At 38.9% G+C, this 15,750-nt stretch overlaps 1 protein-coding gene across 2 annotated transcripts in view; it reads left to right on the forward strand.

The window, feature by feature from the left end:
- Positions 1-11,974: 11,974 nt before the first annotated feature.
- The window catches only part of LOC306995914 (protein shisa-9), a 69,907-nt gene continuing 66,131 nt past the window's right edge, over positions 11,975-15,750 (forward strand). Inside the window, exons 1-2 of one of the 2 annotated variants that reach the window (XM_079607891.1) lie at positions 11,975-12,268; positions 13,582-14,755. In XM_079607891.1, the coding sequence (XP_079464017.1) occupies positions 14,211-14,755 (545 nt within the window). In that variant the 5' untranslated portion in view covers positions 11,975-12,268; positions 13,582-14,210. The remainder of the gene's footprint in view (positions 12,269-13,581; positions 14,756-15,750) is intronic. The other variant, XM_079607890.1, reaches the window with a different exon arrangement.

A 15,750-nucleotide genomic window follows, 5' to 3' on the forward strand; every position in this document is an offset into this window, starting at 1 on the left:
AATGGAACTCGCCTGTCTATGTGAATTTCATAGATTTCGAAAAAGCCTTTGACAGTGTGGATAGGGAAAGGCTGTGGAAACTTATGGCTCATTATGGGATCCCAGCAAAGATTATCAACTTCATAAGGAGCACTTACCAAGGGACGAGATGCCAAGTCCTCCATGAAGGATGTATATCGGAGGCTTTTGAGGTCCGGACTGGGGTGCGGCAAGGGTGCCTACTCTCACCCTTTCTTTTCCTCCTTTGCATAGACTGGGTGATGAAAGAAACGATCAACAATAGACGAACCGGCATACAGTGGAGCCTGACCGAACAGCTAGAAGATCTCGATTTCGCTGATGATCTGGCACTACTGGCTCACACACAACAACAGATGCAGGAAAAATCTGGAAAACTGGAGGAAACAGCTGCTTTGCTCGGCCTCAAAATAAACTCATCAAAAACTAAAGTATTGCGTATCAATAGCAAGAACAACACACCCATAATCATGGAACAAAATGCATTAGAGGATGTAAACAGCTTCACATACCTTGGTAGCATCATTTCAAAGGAAGGTGGCACGGAGGACGATGTCCAAGCTAGGATCGGAAAAGCAAGGACAACATTCAACATGCTAAACAATATTTGGAAGGCAAAAAACCTGTCACTCAAGACCAAACTGCAAATCTTCAACTCAAACGTAAAGACCACTCTACTGTATGGCTCGGAATCCTGGAGAATGACCACCACCATACTCAATAAGCTGCAGACCTTCACCAACCGGTGCCTCAGACGCCTACTAGGAATATATTGGCCCAACATCATCTCTAACGCCAAACTGTGGGAACTCACCAAACAAGACCCAATAGAAATGCAAATCCGGAGGAGGAAATGGAAGTGGATAGGGCACACACTCAGGAGAAATAATTCAATCACTAAACAGGCGCTGGCGTGGAACCCACAGGGCAGGAGGAAGAGAGGCAGACCGAGAACCACCTGGAGAAGAACCACAGAAAAGGAGATGAAGGAAGAAGGGTTGACGTGGCAACATCTGGAGCGGAGGGCCCAAGACCAGAGAGGATGGAAGAGATTAGTCGATGGCCTATGTTCCTATGGGAATTTAAAGGCCTAAGTAAGTAAGTAAGTATATGAGATGAGATGACAAAAAACGTTGGTCCGACTCGCCCGTGTCTTGGCCATCAATCTGCTGGGGAGACATTTATTCTTATTTAATAGAAACCCCTGGACCCTTCACTCATGAAAGATTAAAGGCTTTCAAAAGTCTGGAGGCCTATGATTATTTTGTTTCTCGAAAAGTTGGGCCGATCTTTTCTGCCAAACAGAAAGCAATGATCGTGCTAAGACACCTGAATCAGAACGCGAAAACATATGACTCGTTTGATTTGACTCAGTTTTATTTTTATTTTTTATTTTAAAAATGAGCCTCACAAACTCGATCAGAAGCTGCAGGAATACAGGCTTTCTTCGGAGCGTCCAGGTTCAATCGCCTAATTGCACACAACCGTTTAATTTCTTTCGTTTTTCGCGATTCTTTTCGGAGGGAATTCGAAAAAACTTTTTATCAGGCCCCCAACGAGCCGTACAATCGACCACACAGCAAGAGTGAACCATCCTCTTCTCTAAATCCTCCTCCAAACGTGCAAAACAATCAAATTACAGGTATCTAGCGGTGTTTCCTACCACACGATTCCCATGATGCAACGCGACAAACATAAACAATGACGTCATAAAAGATCCGGGGATTACGTTCTCCTCCAGCGGGCGTACGTTAAGAAAAAAGACATGCTTTGAAACTCTTTAGAAACGTATTTTTCCAAAAGTCAATGGGAGAAATGAATGGGAAATTTACTTCCGGCACCAAAGCTCTCTTGGGCTGTGGGCGGGACTGTGATGCTCTATGGGGACGGTTGGATTGTTTTCCCCCTGGGTGTGGGCGTGGCCTAAATACGCTCTGTCTCTATAGCTTTGCTGCTCATTTGCATAAAGTTGCATAAAAAAAAGCTATTTGAATAATGCTATTCATAATGTCCATTGTTTCAGAGCAGCTTAGGAAAAGATTGCTGTAATATGATATCCATTTATTTTCAGTGCTTTAAAAAAAAAAAAAAAAACTCAAATAATGCATTTATAGTTCAGCTTCCTTAATTGTTCATTTGCATCATTGGAGGCCATTTACTCTGTGCAGCTGCGTTCCAGATGTGCGTCATTATGTCTGCAGCAGCTGTTGACACCCAAATTACTGCAGAAAGAAGGTGCTACAAATTTATTCCGTTTTTTTAAGCGTGTAAATATGACTTAATCAGTCGCCCTCCACATGTTCTCCTCCTTTCTCTCTTTCCTGCTGTCTCCCTGTTCTCCAGGTAATCTAGGCACAAAAATAGAGCTCATAATTTCAGAATAAGACAGACTTAAACAGCCTCTGACAGCCATTTCCAGCATCTTTTCCCAAGATGCTTTGCTTCACAAGTAAATGGCCTCTATCTGACATTTACTGCCATTTGCTCGCCTGTATGAAATGCGAATGGGTCGATCTCTCTTTGTGGACCAGTGACAACCGCAGCAAGAAGTAAACCTTGTTTTGGAAACCAAAGACAGAAAATAGGTCTCTCTCAGACAGACAGTCCATACATTCAACCTAGTTTTAATGAGGCTACACCCAGAACAAAAATGTGTTTTATTTACAGATATTTCGACAAATATTACAGTGCTACATGGGAAATGTGTCATATTCATACTTAAATGTGATCAAATAAATGTGTTTTTGTCTGTGTATTTGTTTGTAGGCAGTACAGAATTATTATCTCTTGTAATTCAAGAGCATTGCCGTCTTTATGACCAAGCTACAGCGCCGTAAGATGTTTTTCTTCTTGTCTTCTTGTTTCTAGGTCACTGTCTCATTGGTTGTTGCTATTCCAGCTATTAGGAGGTAGGAATATCATAAAGGGTTTGTTACTTCCTGCTGACATAGAAATCTCTCTCTCCACGAGTTAAGTCCTCCTTTTCCCCTTCCCCTCTATCTCCTCCACCTCGGTGACGTCTGAAACGTGTGCTGTAATTTCATCCGTGAGTGTGAGCAGATCTCGAGGATGAGGAGAACCTTCTGTGGTTTATTCTGTTTATCTTTTTCTTTTCTCCCCCAGTGAGTTAAAGATAGAGTCATTTTACCATCCAAAGGTTTGGGGTCAGTAAGATTTGTATTTATTTATTGTTGATTAAAACTTTTTTTTTTTAAATACTTTAATAAATTGATCAAAAGTGACAGTAAATACATTTATATTGTCATAAAAGATTTCGACATCAGATAAATCAGTTCTATTCATCAAACAATGTGTCCATTGAAATATTAAGCAGTTGAAATGTTTTCAACAATGTATATAATATCATATTAAATAGATTTATTCATTAGATCATATTAGAATGATTTCTGAAGGATCATGTGGCACTGAAGACGTGAATCACATGTATAAAAACTTATTTTAAACAGAAAACGTTATTATTTAAAATAATATTTCACAATATTAATGTTTTTACAGTATTTCAAATAAATGCAGCATAAGATGTTATTTTCCCCAAAAAACATTGTAAAAAATCTCACCAACCAAATACTGTAAACACACACACACACACACACACACACACACACACACACACACACACACACACACACACACACAGAGAGAGAGAGAGAGAGACAGGTGATAGAAAGATGTCTTTACATTCAAAATGAGTAAAAGAGCCTTGCTGTGCTAAAAAGTAAATAAAGTAAATTTTTAATTATAAAAGTGACTTAGTAAAAAGGGTTAGTTCAAAGTTGACTTTAAGGACAGAGCTTCAGCCATGTGATGCTGCCCTGGAAACATCCAAGAGTAAAATACCTCACAACCATGACCTTCTCCTTCAAAGGGCAAAAATTCAGTCTACACTCTCAGAAAATTGCACCTTTAGGGGCACAACAGCTTGTTACTGGGTCAGTACCCTTAAAAGGACAAATCTGTACCTTATCTAAAGGAGTATTTTACCTTAGAGTACCCTAGAGTAAAGTTGTTTCTTTACCTCAAACTTTGATACTTGCTGAACATTGACAAATACAAAAACTATCAGCTTTGTGTACATCAGCAACGATAAAACACCTAAATTCATGTTTTTTGTTTTGTTTTGTTTCAAAGGTTTTATGAAACAGAAGTTGTCAAAGCAACAGCTTCATGACTCTCTTTAAACCCAAACACATTGTAAGTTATTCAGGCTACATCATCTTCTACCATGAAAACGCAATACCAAAACAATCCAATTGAAGAATTACACACATTTCTGGCTGCCTTACTGGCTTTTAAAACGCTAAATTTGCTTTTTTAATAATGAATAAGTCGGTCTTAAGATAAATATTTTAATGCTCTTAATAAAATATCAGGCTGATCAAAGAGCCAAGGAATGCTCAAGTTTCCCAAAATGTCCGTTCGTCCCTGTATCTCAGATGATGAAGGTGAGGAGAGAGAGAGTAGAAGTAAGTGAGAGAAAAATAGCAAGAGTACATCAAGCCAGAAAGAAAGAGTGATGAGAAATAGAGGTATAAAGTAATTGGGGAGTTGAGCTGATGGGGAGGGAGGGATCAGGAGAGAGACATGAGCTCGTTTGGCAGAGAGAGAGAGAGAGAGAGAGAGAGAGAGCCATCTCACGCACTCACTCTGCCAAGGGAGCTGAACAGACGTATCTGGGAAAAACAAACATGAGGGATTATATGTCACAGAAACAAACACAAATCAAAACAAACAAACCGAAAAGAGTTCTCTTGATGGAGAAGAAACAGGAAATGGATGGAGAAATTATGCATGATGGGGAAAGACTGAAATATAGATGCAAAGCTGCCAAGGACAACAGGTGGACAGACACGCTTACAGCACCCTTGGTTCAGAGTTAAAGAGTTAGAAAGTTTCAAATGATCAGAATCGCACTTCATTGTGATCAGCTTTTCTCTCTCTTTGCACCATTTTCCATCTCTTCTTTTAGTCTTGTAAAACAACACTAACATCCCCTCCCCCCTTTTCGCCTTCTTTCCTTCTGGACCTGGAGTCAAAAGTAATTTATACTGACTGACAGCTCCTGACAAACAGAGTGAGAGAGAATGATAGAGAGAAAAACAAAAGAGGGGTGAGAGAGGAAGAGGGGGAGGCTTGGTGGAGGCGAGAAGATGAAGTATCGGTGTTGTTTGGTCACAATAAGAGATAAGGAAATATATTAGAGAGAGCTGACTAAATTCTAATTGGTCATGTTTAAAGCAGTGTTGCTATTGGCAACTAAAAATTAATTGAAGTAAGGCTGAAATAAAATAGAGATATTAGATGGAAACCTTGAATTATTTTTGATGAAAAACATAAATGTCGCCTTGGAAACAAAGTAAAGTTGAAGTCATTCTGTCATCATTTTCTTAATCTGCCCTTATGTTGTTTTAAACATGGAAAAAAAAATTCTGCTGAAAATGAAAAGAGAAGTGTAGAATAACTTATTTAGCATAATAATGACATTTTTGTAAGTTATATGACTTCAGAAGGTTTAAATGACACGAGGAAGAGTAAATGAGGACTATTTAATAATAATAATGGCTTGTTTAGATTATTATGTTTAAAAAAAAGAAAAAAAGAATTGCTTTATAAAAGTTGTGCATTAGTGATTTTCATCACAGTTAACCATGCTCCACGTCATGCCCAATAACTCTTCTAAATTGTGATAAAATCACTATAGAGAATGTGAAGCTATGTCAAGTTGCATGCTGGGAAGGCGCCTCAATCTTAAAGGATCGCCCACTGCTACTGATACTCAGAATTGGGGAGTAACTAGTTATGTGTAATGGTGTTACGTTAATTCATTACAGAATGAAATTCTGAAATTAAGAATTTAATTTCAGAAAGAAATGCGTAATTAAATTACAGTTAGTATACTTGTGGAAATGTTACTGTTTACAAACGGGGTTACATCTGAATACTTTCTGTAAAAAGCTAGGACATGTTGAATAAATTCTCCATGGCATAGTTTGCAGGGAGGAGAAGCTATTTTATTTCATAGCATGATCATCAGAATTCATGTAGCCTATCTAGTGAAAACAGTGTCACACACTGGACGCTCGCTGCTGTGTCAGCGGACACACGGTAGAAATGTCCGAATGTGTTCAACAAGCTGAAAGAAGTCAAAACTGACATTTCTTTGTTGGAAAAGTTTAAATGCAACTGAAGTTTTATTGGTGTCTTTGTAAATATTCACTTTGCCATATACAAGTATACGTTCCTATAAGTACCTTGGTATCTACGTGGATAACACACTTAGTTGGGGGATTCACGTTGATACAATTTGTTCTCCTGTGCAGCAAAGACTGTATTTTTTACGTAGACTCAGACTTTATGGAGTTGACCAGAAAATAATGTGGTTGTTTTATTCGGCAGTTATAGAGAGCATAGTTAGTTAGATATGGCATTACGGTTTGGTTTGGTAACCTTACAATTCTGGTAAAGTCGAAGCTTGCACGTTTGGTTAGAATAGCGATGAAGACCATTGGGAGAAAATAATTTTTGTCTCTTGAGTCATATGAACAATCGGTTCTGAGAGAAGCATATAAAATCGTGGTTGATCCATTGCATGTTCTGTACACTGAGTATGAATTGTTACCTTCTGGAAGACGATACAGATTTCCGATGTGTAGATATAACCGTATTAAGAAATCTTTTATCCCTTTTTCAATTAAATTGTTAAATGATGAATGATGTGTATGTGTATGTATATGTATGTATGTATGTGTGTATAGGAATTGTTATTTATCATAATATTAGTGATTGTAATGTATGCATTTCAATGTTTCAATGTCAATGTAAACACCTTGAGTCCAACAAAAATTTCCCCTTTGGGGACAATAAAGTGTATTTCATTCATTCATTCATTCATTCATATGGCCACGGAGAGGAATCAGAGATTGTGGGTCACATTCAGTTGACAGACAAAAACACTGTTTATTTGTGTTACTGTATAACACACGACAACCAAAATCAGATTCCTAGAAGCTAGTGAACAGTTTTGAAGTGGCTGCATGCAAGCCGAGTGAGAGCAATGGTTAAACCAAACTAAATACAAAAATGTGACTATTTTATTGAGTGATAGGCAGTGTGGCTTTAAGACATAACTGATATACTGTATATCCCTCTATCCAACGTCTTCTCTTCACCCCCTCAACCTCCTTCCCACAGTGTTTTTACACATAAGGTGAAAAATATGAATGGTATATAATGGAAAAAGAATTGGTTCTAGAAACATTTTTTAGACAAAAAACAAAACAAAAAAGTAATACTGAATTAAACATGAAATATTGAAGTAGAAAAACTGTATTAACTGTAGTAAAAATATTTTCTTGTAAAACGCACTCCATTAATCTTTTATGTACAGCTTCAAAAAAAAAAAAAAAAAAGTTGGTTGTGTGATGCACTGCCCCTCATGGTTTATATGCTAAATGCCAGTAAAACCTCTTACATGGTAAAATCACAGACCCGCAGAATTCAGATCCTGGAAGAGATGAACCGAACAGACAGATAAACACAAAGCAAATGAGTACATGGGTTTATCCAAGGCTACTTGCCTCCATTTAGAAGAGAAATGGCATGATCAGGCCAGAGAGAGAGAGAGAGAGAGAGAGAGAGTATCTGAAATGATTAAAGATAAGTTACCCCCGGCCTGAACGCTCATTGCCCTTTATTTTTCCCACAAGACCTCTGGACTCATCCGTTCCTTCCCTGTGGTGCCAAGAGCCGCTGCTGCACCACAAGCAATAATTCAAAAACACAGACCCGGAGACTGATTTTGAATACAAAGATGCTACAGGAGGAGAAAGAAACACAGAAATGCAGGGAAACAAATGATGAAATTACCAAGGTCATGGGTTCAGTTTGCAGAGAACAACCTTGAGTGCCCTGTAAAAGTGATTGACTGTAAATGTGGATATGTAAGTAATCAAAAGCAGAAAGACAATAGATCACGTGTGCGTGAGACGATTCCCCGTGGCCAGAGGAAGGCTAAAATTCCCCCAGTCTCCGTTGGCAGCGGCCCGTTTTCTGAAACGACACTGCTGTAGATCAGGCCGTTTAAATGAGTCAGAAATATTTAACAGCAATCAGAGCTCACAGAGCCACCGGCAACCAAAACACGCAACCAAAACATTATCATATATGCAAATTATTCTCTCTTTCTCTCTCTGTTCCTGTTGTTCTTTCCTTGACCTCATTTATTTTCTTGTCTCTGCTGCTTTTTATCCAACTCTCAGTGGGTGAATCTCATGAAAGCTGCCAGGAAAGAATTGTAATGACCTTTACGATTTGTTGCGTTGTGACAATATTTTCATGATAATTAAAGAGCTACTTCATCGCTGGAAAAATGGGCTTTCTATACAGCAGAACAATGTTTTTTTAAATCTGTGCTACCTGACTAGAGGTACCACGTGTTCCTGGATCAACATCTTTGTTGATCCTGGAACAACTTTCCAATCAACCGATCAGATTTGAGTGACAAGTTTACAGTTTATGTCAAGTTTAGGCTTAGAACCAGGGTGAGGTGCTTCAACATCAGTGTTATTCACCTATCATGTCCCTCTGATTTTAGGGAAAAGTTATAGGTAGGGTTATGTTTAGGGGTAGGGATAGGGTAAGGACTACATTTTGGGATGTTATTCCAGGATCAACAAAATATGTTGATCCAGGAACATGTATTACTTGGCAAAATCACCGTGACCCTGACGAGAGAAAAGAGAGAAAAAAGGTTGTAATCTTCACTTTCGCCAAATAGGTAGGACAACTTCAACACCCATAATGCACTGGGCATGTTGCCATTTAAGGCCACTCCTACCAGTCTGCTATGGATACGCTTACCAGAGTCAAATACTGCCTTGCATTAGTAGGAAATACTTCTTAGCAAACTTTTAGTCATAATGGCGTCGTATTATTCCCGGGAAGAATTCAAAGAGTAAACGTTTAGCAGGAGTGAGTTACTTTTGGTTTCCAGTGAAAAATCCGGCGTGAATGGTAAATACAGAGAGAAGCCTCGACAAAAAATCTGAAAAACATTTGCGGTCAACATTTCAAACTGAATGACCACGAACAGTGTTTTAGGCCAAACGGAGTGGAAAACTGACGTTCTGTCAGTTTCAGATTAAGCAAAACGCCATCGCATACAGGTAATAAATCTGTTGTCATATTATTTTTACCATTTTACTGTTTAAAGAGTAGGCAAAGTATGATCCAATTTTCATAGATAAACCTACCCTTATATTAACTGTTCTGTTAATAATCCTCTGTCAATCCGACTGTCTGTGGGTGGGGATACACAAATGCGGAAGTACAATCTGTATTTTCCACGAAGGCCATGGAGCTGTCAAAAGTCAGATTTTGACACGTATTGCATCTTCCGGTAGACTTGTGATGACAAATAAACAGGTATTTCTTGGTCCAGGTAACACGGAGAAAGAGTAAACAATGGCTTTGTTTCAATCCAAAGTTGCGGATATAATTTATGCGCAAAATGGGAATATTGCATAAAACGAAAAAGGCAGCGTTTCTATCCAAGAGGAAGAAAAAAATTCATCACTTCTTGATAAACTGGTGCTAATTAGCACTAAGAATAGTGGGAGAAGCCACTGTGTATAATAATTTTCGTGTATAATAAATTACTTGCGCAGATTTCAGAGGAAGATGCCTGCTGTTTGGGAACGCAGTCGTGTAAGACAGTTCTGGCAGGTAATTATACCGAACCACTTTGACGACAGACTTTTCTAAGGCACTTCAGAATGACCAAAACATGATTTCAGATGCTTTGCAACGAGATCTGCCCACTGGTTAGTCCAGTTATGCCATCCCATCGTGCAGTCACATGATTGTTATGATGCGCATCGAGGAATTTATTCGGTAAATGTGTTTCCATCATTGTTTATGGGCATATTTTCTTATCGGATAAAAAATGTTTTTTTTTATGCACATTTTTTGAATTTATGCGCATCTTGGCATTTCCATCCAGCAGTTTTTTATGCAATATCCCAAAATGCAGATAAAATAGTTGGATTAAAACATAACTACTGTTCATTTACATATAGGCTACTACTACCAACTACAACACATTTAAACCCCGCCTCTCCAACTGTCAGTTGCAACACAGGCTCATTGGAAATACAGTTCTGTAAAACTTGAAATACGTTACATTTTGGTCTATAGAGACCTAAAGACCTTTAGGTGCATTTTTTTGGATAATTTTTCTCCTGTACTTCAAAATAAAAGTGTCTACAATTTGAAAATATATATTTTTTGTTGCTTTTTTAGATTAAAATATTCTACATGAGATTCACACAAATTTTGCTTTTACAAGCAAAATAAAACCCAACGTTCCTTTTAAACCTTCAAATTGACTCTCCTCAGTCCATATTTCTTGTTCATCTCTTCCGTCATTCCTTCCTCTCCATGATCCCTCTGTTCCGTTAATCTCCTGCTGCTTCCTGCCCATCATCTCAGCCAAACCCCAAAAGAGTGCCACACACACACACACACACACACACACACACACACACACACACACACACACACACACACACACACACACACACACACACACACACACACACACACACACACACACACACACACACACACACACACACACACACACACAGTGACCTGCTGTCTCAGTAAAAACTGCTGCAGTCATCTGTTGAACCACAAGATTTTGAGAGCGAGACAGACAGAAAGTAAAAGAAGCAATGGATAATTGACACCAAGGGCATAAAATTGAGTAGGTACTCATTTTCCTACCAATTTCCAGTGACTACTGAATTGTCCCTAGAAATTTTGGCCAAACATATATAAAATACACATGTTGTTGTAATTTTGGCCGCATATGCAAAGATTCATACCACTGACATTACCTGAAAAGTTAAATCGGCATGAAACAGAAGTTGCGATAGTATTTTCTTCCCTATTGATGTATATCCGAGTGAAACTTTATTGAAAAAATTATTGAAAAATTATTTTGACTAAAGATTATGAGGACACATGATGTTTGTTTAAAACAATTATGTCCACAGATAGGTTTTAATAAATACTGGAATATTCATTCATCATCATTGGTCCAATTAATTTTAAATATTAAAAATAAAGTGATGAACAGCGCCATTATGAAGCCCCTTAAAGACAAGAGTGTGTTGGCATAAAGTATCCATGGATACTTTTTGTTTTTTATGGACAATTCTTGTTTTTTATGGAATATTGCAGTATTTATTATAAATGATTTATTGGTGCTTATCAATATTTCTTTAAAAATATATGTGTCCTCATAACCTTTAATCAAAGTAACTTCCAATTCTATTCTTACTGGCACGAAGGCGGGACAACCTGTCACTCACATGACATCACAGCAATAGAAAACCACAACCATCCAACCAATTCCCATTGGACAAAATCAAGTCCCGCCACACATATTTTATTGTTCGAGAAGCCGTTTCACTTAGAAAGAAGATATTTCACAATAAGGTAGTCACAACTTCCATTTCATGGCGACTTTAAAGGCTATAGTTGACGTGAAATTGTGGTCAAAAGTCTATCATAAATACAAAAAAACGTTGGTATGAACTGCTTTTATGTCCCCATCCATGTCAAAATCAAACCTACGCCATTGATTGACGCACAAAAAACGCATAGCAGGTTGTGGAGACAGTGAGAGCAGGTAAACATATGGCAAACAGGAGGCAGGAACAGACAGAAACATGGGGAAATGACAGGAATATTTTTAAATAGTGAGAACAAAACATGGGACAAAGGAGGGAGAAGGTGTCAATGACAGAGAGAAAAAGGGAGAGGGGGGCGAGTCAGCAAACGAGATACGCTCATTCGCTCACGAGACAAACTGAGTGAGAGAGAGAGAGTGAGAGAGGGAGGGGGAGAGAGAGGGAGAGAGAGGGAGCAAGCCACTATCATTCGTTCCTGACTCCACACGGGAACACACCATCCCTGGAACACGGAATCTGGCAGGCTGGGAGCGGAGAAACGGGAATGCACTGGGACGAAAAAACTGAGGAGAATAAAGATCACCTGCCATCTGTTGGTCTTCCTCACTCATCTGTCATCCACTGTCACTTTTTCTTTTTCTGAGGAGAACTTCTCCAGAGCATCCAGTGAAAACACATACATATAGAGATATATCTATAACAATCCTATACATATATCAATATACAGTATGCCTGTTTTCATAAACAGCGTATGGGTAAGCCGATGGATTCAGATTCTACGCTTCAGAAGCATTTCTTCCGTTGTAGGAAGCTGATCTGTTGCACTCTGAGACGTGTGCATCTGCACCGTGCATTTTGCCTCATCCACATGGAGAAAGACAGACATAGAGAGGGAGCTTAGAGCAGGTGCTTTGGGAGCTGGATTAGGTGTGCTGTTGTGACTTTTAGCGTGTGTGTGTGTGTGTGTGAGAGAGAGCGTTTTGTGTTTTTGTGTGTGGTTTCTAAGTGAAGAAACCGAGGAGCTGTAATGCTGAGACCCTCTTTTTCATTCTCTCTCTCTCTCTCTGTGTGTGTGTGGTAGATTCAGAAGAAGAGCAAAGGAAAGAGAGCAGCGAAATGATAGAAAAAAAAGAAGAGGCCCCCAAAGAAGCCACACAGACCCAGAGGAAAATGTGTTGATGTTGCTCAGTGGTTGCTCTTTTATAGATCAGGAGACCTCTCACTTATGTTTGCTTGAGAAGCAACTTTGTCTCAGATGTTTCTGTTAAAATTTCTATGCAGATTTAGTGTAGCTCAGATCATTTTGATCTGGATTAGAAATGAGTTTGAGCTCATGTTGAAATTGCAGACTTTGGTTTCTTGGTCGAATCAGAGCACAGTTTTAGACAATGTTGCGATTTCTCTTGAAAGTCTCCATTTAAAGGAGACTGTGGTCTATAGGAGGGAGGAAGAAAGATGTTAAAGAGATCTCATGGTGTCTCTGTCCTACTGTGGGGACTGCAAGTATGTTTGTGAGCAAGAGAGACGCAGAGAGAGTGTGTGAACGAGAGAGAATATCTGATCAAAAGTGTCCAATGTGAGATACAGCTGCATGTTCACACACAGAATAGAGCCCTCTTAGTTTGAGATATTCAAAAAGAAGAACTGTGTTTTAGCTCCAAATTTATATAAAAAAAATGTATATCTATTTTATTATCATTTAGATTTATGTGTAATATACATTTATATTGATATATTTGTTTCTATATATTTAGACCTATGACTATATATTCTGATGAACATTCACGTATTCAGACTTATAACTATAAGCACAAGCTAAAACATTTGGGATGGAATATATTTTTACCCAAAAGTTATGTATAAATTACTGTATATATATGTATTTGACCATATATATAAAACAAAAATATCTAATATATATAACCATATTATATATATAGAACTTTTAGAACTTGTGTAAATTATACATAGTACATCTTAGGAGACATTATACATACCTAGTACATATTTTACTAGTCTAAAAACTAAAACTAGAGTGTTTGACAATATGTTTGGTGTTTTGTCACAGGGGAAAGAAGTGAGCAGAAGGAAGACACCTTGATTGTGAAAACAAAAGCGTCAGGGGGACTAAAGAACAACAGATATTCCTTTGAGAGAACAGAAGAGTGGAAAACACTGAGAATGACTTGTAGATTGCCTACGAACTGTAGAGTGACGCATCTCTTCATCGCTGGCATCACGCAATGTTCAATAGGACAAAGATCACGGATAGGGCTTGAGTCCAACGCTGTGATTCCTTCAGCCTTCTGAATTGGAAGTTTACCAAGTGCTGTTTTCTCTCTCTCTCGGACCACGAACAGTTTGTCTCAGGGTGAGATCTTTGAATCTGGAGTCTCTCCAAAGGGGAGGAATCTTGCTCGCTCTCGCTCTCTCCCTGTAGTGATGACAACAGCGAGCATGTTGTGTGCTGAAGTGCCGTGGAAAGCTCTCCGTCTCGTTCACTGATGAGGGCAGCTTTCCCTGTATCAGCTTGCCGGACAACAAGTCAGCAATAAACCTGCTCTAAACTCGGAGACAACTCTTTGCTCAGCAAACTTGCTTTCTTGGTTCACATTATCTAAACTCCATTGGTTTAATTGTCCCCAGTGGCGCTGTTGCATTCTGGGATACGCATTGTGGGATTACTCGAAGAAGATTATGGCTGCTTCACACCTGTTTTTGAATGCGTTAACTGCTATTTTACTGTTGAGCTACGTCTCTTTCTGTCAAAAATCCAACACTGCCAGCACAGATGAGCAGGACACCAATCGGACGGCAGCTCCGTCTAGTGCTCCGGAGGTCACTCTTGCGACCCCGGGGTCAGAACCAGAAGAAATCCCGTCATCCGGGAGCCGTTGTTGGGGTTACTACGACGTGATGGGCCAATGGGATCCTCCGTTTAACTGTAACGCGGGAATCTACCTGTTCTGCTGCGGCTCCTGTTTCTATCGATTTTGCTGCCAGTTTAAGGTCCACAGCCTGGACCAGACGTCTTGTTCCAACTACGACACGCCGGTGTGGGCCAACACGGGCAAGCCGGCGGCTCCCGTGACCGATGTCCAGGAGGAACCGGATAGAGACCGCACTCACATGATCGTGTACATAATATGTGGAGTGGTGGCCATCATGGTGCTGGTTGGGATCTTCACCAAATTGGGCCTGGAAAAAAGTCAAGGAGGACAGACGGAAATGACAAACTCCAGGTGAGTGTGTGTAAGGATGACTTCATTTCTCAGAGGTTTGCTCATTAATTAAGTTCTCGGACAGATCTAATTTAACTTGCAACTTTGCATTAGATGTTGCATCTTTATTACTCACAAGCTTTAAAATGAGACAACTGTTGACATGCATTATAAGTACAGAGCTGTAAAAATCAAACATTTTGATCTTTGTACGTTGAAATCTCAGACTTTCGATTGTATCTAATTGCAGACGAGCTCTGTACATATAGGAGAACCATTTTGAGTTCCACAAAGAACTTTATCATCTTCACTCTTAAAAATAAAGGTTCTTTACTTCCATCTATCGTTCCATGAAGAGCCATAGAACAGCAATTTTGTGTTGGCACGTATAGGAGGTTCTTAAGATTATTAAAATGTTCTTCACACAAAGAAAGAAATGGTTATTTTTAGAACTATTCACTGAAATGAGGCGTTCTGAGGGGAGCTGAAAATGGCATCACTGTGTAAAACCCCATCTGGAACATTTTTTTTTTGTTCTTGAGAATGAGTCTAATACTCATGCCAACACACCTGAAGAATCTGTAATGTAACATCAATAACTTGTTTTAACCTCAAAGAACCATTAAGCCAGTTCAAGAACTATAGCTTTTAGTATCTTATATTATTATTGATAAGACCAGAGATCTTTCCTGAATATTAAGATTCTGCAAAGAACCAATTAACAACTAAGGAGAGGACCAAACTTCTGAGATCACTAGTGAAAAAGCTTCTACTTTGGAAATACAATATTCTTTGTTTCAAAATATATTGTTAGCATAACAATTTAAGGTAAAACTTGTGGGGGGAAAAACATCTTAATATTTTGAAAATTTTCTTTTTATGACAGCAGCTCTCGAGTAGCATGAACTCTGCAAGTTCTTATAAAACCTGATAACCATATTCTCCTGCATGATTTAGGATGATTCAAAGTGCATATTTGTGCTTCAGTGGAAGCAAGAACATCTGACCGTCTGTAC

The sequence above is a fragment of the Phoxinus phoxinus genome (genome assembly GCF_949152265.1).
Source record: "Phoxinus phoxinus genome assembly, chromosome: 1".
Taxonomy (NCBI): Eukaryota; Metazoa; Chordata; class Actinopteri; order Cypriniformes; family Leuciscidae; genus Phoxinus; species Phoxinus phoxinus.